General features: G+C 47.9%; 1 protein-coding gene across 1 annotated transcript; it reads left to right on the forward strand.

The window, feature by feature from the left end:
- Positions 1-219: 219 nt before the first annotated feature.
- Positions 220-1,257, forward strand: LOC141842806 (uncharacterized). The gene has a single exon (XM_074730806.1). The coding sequence runs from the start codon at positions 220-222 to the stop codon at positions 1,255-1,257; it is 1,038 nt and encodes a 345-aa protein (XP_074586907.1).
- The last annotated feature ends 681 nt before the right edge of the window (positions 1,258-1,938 follow it).

The raw sequence follows: 1,938 nt of genomic DNA on the forward strand, positions 1-1,938 counted from the left end.
CATCCTGTGATCTGGCCTTGTACTTTCTCTTGATTCGGAGCAGAAGATACAGGTGGATTGCATATATAAATAGCCTCTCAAATTATTGGCCTCTAAAAGCCCCAGCATTTCCCTTTCTCTTCTCGGGGCCTCGCACTCTCTCTCCTAATTAATCTACCACCAATCCATGTCTCTTGACCCACCATCACCAACACCACCACTAACTGCGGCGGGATCGGCATGAGCGGTTTCCGACCCGCAACCCACGTCGCTCAACAGAGCCGCCGTGACAAACTCCGCGTCCAGTCCGATCACTTCCAAACCCCCGGCGGCGACGCAGGCCTTGGCCTCGACTCGGTCATGCTTCCTTCCACGGCCTCGGCCTCCGCCGCCGAATTCTCCGCTTCCGGTTGTCAAGTTCCTCTGGGAGCCCCATCGGCTGCCATGATCCTGGGCGGCACCGCCCTCCAGCCGCCGCAGTTCACGTGCGACTGGGCGGCGCCGTACTCTCATCTCTACTACCATCAGTCCAAACCCAGCGGTTTTATGACCGGGATCCATGACACAGTTGCCACAGACTTGCCGTCCGGGATCGCGCAGACCCCACCTAACTCGTGGTCGACGGTCGACGGATGCGGTGGCAGCGGCGAGCTGCATTTCTTGGCAGGCTACACCGGTGACACTCAGGGAGGTGCTGCTCCCTTGATGGGCGCAAGGGCACACGTGCCCGTGGAGTGGACTGGCGTTGACTCAACAATCGGCGTTGGAGGAACCGATGCGGGAGGAGCATCACGAGGCTTGTCATTAACCCTAGCATCGATCACTGCTGCAAGATCTTCCTCGGCGTACACAAAAAACCCGGTCAGTGACAGAGAATTCGGCGGCAACAGTGGATCGCTGCAAGACGTGGTGGGCCGCGGCGCTGGCCCTCTGGGGCCTTTCACTGGCTACGCGACCATCTTGAAGAACTCCCGGTTCCTGAGGCCTGCGCAACTGCTGCTCGACGAATTCTGCAGCGCAGTGACCGGGTCCAAATTCTCAAAACGGTGCTACAGCGCCATGGATCCGGCGTTTGAGAAGGAGAGCGAATCGATCGGTTGTGCTAGTGCAGCATCGACGTCGGCATTGTATGGCTCGGCTCCAGACGATACTCGCGTTGAGCAAAAAAATGCCGGGAGTACTTCCACTGCTTCCTCCAAGATTCACAGTCCGGAGTTCCAACAAAAGAAGACAAAGCTGCTCCAAATGCAAGAAGAGGTTGGTTTACAATTTCACTAAGTTTTGCTTTTCACACACAAAAAAAAAAACGATTTTCCTTATTCAAATATCTATCTGATGTGTTATTTTCCCTCGTATCATATATGATAATTAGATTACATTACTTTGGAGTTGAGGTGATTGATTCATTGATTTTGACTATACGTTTAAAATGGCTTGGTAGGTCTACTTTGGTTGGTATAATATTCCCTGTAGGTGTACAATCGATGCAATAGTTATTGTATAGCTGTGTTTATGAAAATTTCCAATATTATTTAATAGTTGGAAGAGTAGGATTTGATAGGATCCTTTTCATTCTTTTCTGTTGACTTCTTTTCTTCGTAGAGGCTGTTCTTGTATAAGAAAAACTTTTAGTCAATCATAGTTTAGCTTGCATGGCACGAATAAAAGAATTGGAGGCCAGGTTATCTTACTGTACATCAGGTAGATTGTTGCCTCATTTTGATTGACTCCATTTTTTTTTGTAGTAAATTGCTTATATATTCTCTAAACCTTTTGATAGTATTGTGAGTTTGTAATTTTGTCTTTCTTAATTATCTGCTTTTTTGTATTTTGATTATTTTACACAGACATAATATTGAACTTATAAACATATCTGCCTGTCTTTATCCAGGTCTAGCACTTTATAGTATAAGGTACTTGCTGCATACATTGAAGTTGGCAAATGCAAAAATAGTTTGA

This window comes from Curcuma longa, chromosome 12, assembly GCF_044706935.1.
Source record: "Curcuma longa cultivar G26 ecotype Majalengka, Jawa Barat chromosome 12, ITB_CL_G26_1.1, whole genome shotgun sequence".
In the NCBI taxonomy this organism is placed as follows: Eukaryota; Viridiplantae; Streptophyta; class Magnoliopsida; order Zingiberales; family Zingiberaceae; genus Curcuma; species Curcuma longa.